Here is a 3902-nt window from a genome sequence, read left to right on the forward strand (position 1 = left end):
CTATGTATGTGTGTGTGTATGTGTGTGTGTGCACACAAGCATGCACAGGTGCACACAGGGGCATGTTACCAATGCCAGCATTTCTTTGCTTCTGAAATTATTGCAATATTCTAGAAGACATAACTGTCTACTCTGTAGGTCTCTGAATTTTAAGAAAATATTAGAATGTGGAGACATCTAATATCATTCATTCTTAATCAAGACAACATATCCAAAGGAACAACAACTGGTTCTTGGGGGAGCCAATTTTTTTTTAGATGTCACAGTGATGTTTGTTTCTTCAAAGGGCCTCAGTACATAAAGAGACATATGTTGTATCTTTGGCATTAAATTTCTTGTGAGATGGGAAATTAAGACAAATACCTGTTTTTCTTAAAATATTTATTTATTTATTTGAAAGGCAGAGTTACAAAGAGGGTGAGGCAGAGGCAGAGTGGGAGAAAGAGAGAGATTTTCCATCCACCGTTTCACTTCCCAAATGGCTGCAATGGCCAGGGCTAAGTCAGGCCTACCTCAGGAGCCAGGAGCTTCTTCTGGGTCTCTTAAGTGGGTACAGAGGCCCAAGCACTTGGGTCATTAGCAGAGAGCTGGATCAGAAGTGGAGTAGTTGGGACTCGAACCAGTACTCATTTGGGATGCTGATGCTGCAGATGGCAGCTTAACCTTCTATGCCACAGTGCCAGCCTCAGAAAATATCTTAAAGAAAGCTCCTTGGAGGCAGTAATTTTAAAAAGATTGAGAAGACTGTGATGTGATCAGGAGTCTTGGCTCAATGTCTCTATCTTAGAGGATGACAGATGTGGATTGCCACTAGGAACTTCTTGGTCAAATACTGATGCGTCATAACAATTTGGTATTTTGCCAAAAACTGATCAATGTATTATTTCCCGAGTTTCTTTACTTCAAAAAATCTACTTTTAAATGACTATTGGAGGTTGAAGAGTGGATTTTGAAGTGACCACAGTGGGAAAGGGAAATTCATCATCTCTGTCTGCATATCTACTCTCTTGGAAATCTTCCCTTGGGAGAGAGGTAGAGTCCAAAAATGACCCAGTGGCTACTTTTTTTTTTTCGTTATTTAATGAGCTTCCCCTCCGAAATCAGAACACCAGTTTGTGAGGGTAAACTCCGTTCGTTAGAGCAAAGACAGACCGCAGGTATCCCTGGAGCTGCGGCACAGCCTTGATCTTCGGCAGTATTTGCGAATCCACAGCTTTCTGATCAACCTTGCCTTGCTCTGTTATCTCGTATTTCTCCTTCTCGGTGTCGAAGATCTCGCCTTCCTGGTGTCTGGGCTTCCGCAGCTTCTTCTTCTTGAAATAAGCATCGGTGAGATGCTTCGGGATTTTCACACCGCTGATGTCAATTTTTGTGGAGGTGGCGATGACAAATTTCTGGTGTGTTCTACGCAGGGGAACCCGATTCAGGGAAAGAGGCCCAGTCACAAGCAGCAAACCACTGCTCAGCTGCTTCAGGAAAACCACCCTCTTGCCCCTGTGGCGCCCCGTGAGGATGATGAGGATGGTCCCAGGGGTGATGCTGGCCCGCAGCTTCCACACGTGCTGACTGAAGGGCTTTTTGCCGTGGCTCAACAGCTTCCGAGGGACATCTTCGGTGGGATAGTACCGCGGCATTTTGCGAAGCTTGACCACCCTGGTGCCATCATTCTTGTCGCCACCAACTGGTTTCGTGGCGGTAGCCAGCACCTTCTCCCTCTTCTTCTTCCTTTCAATCCTGGACTTGGGAGCCGCGTACTTTCTCTTGTACAGGGCCTTCCTGGAGTACATGGCAGAGCGGGAGTATCTGCCAATCCCTCTCACCAGGACGGGGTTTCGGCTGCAGTGGGGCTTCCCCTTCTTGGGCTTCTTCTCCGCGAGGGTCTTCTTCTTCGCCTTGCCGCGGGCATGATCGGCTTTCTTGGCTGGAGATTTCTTGGCAGCGTCCGGCTTTGCAGCGGGAGCTTTTTCACCCGCCATCTTGCAAGACGGGAAAGAGCCCAGTGGCTACTTTTTAAAATAATACTGGAATCAATGTGTTTTCTTTGCTACTATGAAATATTGTATTTTAAAAATTAATGCCTTTGAGGGCATTAAAATTATTTCTTAGAAAGTTTTTTAAAATTACAAAAACTTTTTTTGAATTGCTTATGTGTAGCCAGACAAAATGTATACTTTTGCTCCAGTCATAAAAGCCTTAGGCATAAAACGGAAAGATGAGATAAAAAAGTTCAGGTTAGCACAAAATAAGTAGTGGATTTAATGCACTTATGTCCCCAAACTATAAAATTACTTTTGAGATTAATTTTAGTGGATAACTCATGAGATTATACCCAAGAACAGGAAATACTTGGTCCATGTATAGATTTGTCCATTGAATTTGAGAACACAATTTAAAATATTCCTTCTTTTTCATTAATGGGTGAAATATATTTAAGATTCTGCACTCAAAACATAAGATCCACAATTTGTTTTGATAATTGATTGGGAGTAACAGTTACTTAAGAAATCATGAATGAAGTAGTATGTCTATATTCTTTGTAAATGCTTTTTTAGAAATAAGGGATATTGGCCAGCGCCATGGCTCGGTAGGCTAATCCTCCGCCTTGCGGCACTGGCACACTGGTTCTAGTCCCAGTCGGGGCTCTGGATTCTGTCCCGGTTGCCCCTCTTCCAGGCTAGCTCTCTGCTGTGGCCAGGGAGTGCAGTGGAGGATGGCCCAAGTGCTTGGGCCCTGCACCCCTTGAGAGGCCAGGACAAGTACCTGGATCCTGCCTTTGGATCAGCACGGTGTGCCGGCCGCGGTGGCCATTGGAGGGTGAACCAACGGCAAAAGAAGACCTTTCTCTTCGTCTCTCTCACTGTCCACTCTGCCTGTCAAAAAAAAAAAAAAAAAAAAAAAAAAGAAAAAGAAATAAGGGATAGATAATAATAAACAGTAATTGAATACCTGCTTAATGTTAGGAGTAGTGCTAACCTTTGCAACTATCACAGTATCAACATTGATCATTTTATTATGATAGTCTTTTGAGTAATTGTAGTTCCATGTAACAGGTGGTTGAAAGTGAGTTAAGTGCTTTAAGGGTAACAAACAACCTTGAAAGAGCATTAGGTTATTGATTTTGATTTTTTAAAAAGAAAATTTGAAGATTCCAAGATGAGTGAATAGGGAAAAGACATGCTGATTTTTGCCAGGGGAAGGGGAGCAGAAGAAAAGAGGAGGAAGTGTATTCCCAGGGGAGAGTTGGAGAGATGCTTGCAGTGGAAATTATACTGAAAGAAGAGGGATGTCAGCGCAGTGTGGAAAGAGTGGATGCACAGCAGCAATTGGGGCACCAAACACAACTCCTGTAGCTGGGGGCTAGAGGGGATGCCAGTTTCTGAGCTGGGTGAGAGCAGACTGCAGAAGCCCATGAGTATGGTGATGATGTTGCATGAGGGAGAACTTTGTGGACCACGCTTACTTTGAGTATGGCCTGAAAACCTAGCAGGGAACAGAGTACCCACCTAATCCAGCTAAGAAAAAGCACATTTCTTTTTCCTCATACCCCATCAGGGGCACCTGGGAACCCACGGGGAGATGCAAGCTGCTCTCCTATGCATTCATTATGGGGGATTTTACCGAGGGAAAGATCCATGTTTCTCACCGAGTTTGGCTGGAAGAGTTTACAGGGGGCTGGGCACCCACTTAGCATTGCGAGGTGCTCTCATGATTTCAGCATGTTATAGGCTCCACAACTCAAACTGCCCAAGCAGAGCACACATAGGCAGCTGGCTTTGGGAATGTCTCTGCTCTCTCTGTGGACAGGGTGAGCTCCTGGGGCTGAGAGGGGATCCTCTGCACCCCGTGACTGTGGGAGCCTTGCATGTGTGACTGTGGGAATTCTGTGACTGCACAATAGCATG

General features: G+C 44.8%; 1 protein-coding gene across 1 annotated transcript; it reads right to left on the reverse strand.

Moving 5' to 3' along the window:
* Positions 1-1061: 1061 nt before the first annotated feature.
* Positions 1062-1994, reverse strand: LOC138846948 (large ribosomal subunit protein eL6-like). The gene has a single exon (XM_070064246.1). The coding sequence runs from the start codon at positions 1974-1976 to the stop codon at positions 1101-1103; it is 876 nt and encodes a 291-aa protein (XP_069920347.1). The 5' UTR covers positions 1977-1994; the 3' UTR covers positions 1062-1100.
* Between the last annotated feature and the right edge of the window lie 1908 nt (positions 1995-3902).

This window comes from Oryctolagus cuniculus, chromosome 1, assembly GCF_964237555.1.
Source record: "Oryctolagus cuniculus chromosome 1, mOryCun1.1, whole genome shotgun sequence".
Taxonomy (NCBI): Eukaryota; Metazoa; Chordata; class Mammalia; order Lagomorpha; family Leporidae; genus Oryctolagus; species Oryctolagus cuniculus.

Bases quoted from the DNA above. Each gene is read 5' to 3' on its own strand.
- LOC138846948 (XM_070064246.1), bottom strand. From the start codon at position 1,976: ATGGCGGGTGAAAAAGCTCCCGCTGCAAAGCCGGACGCTGCCAAGAAA.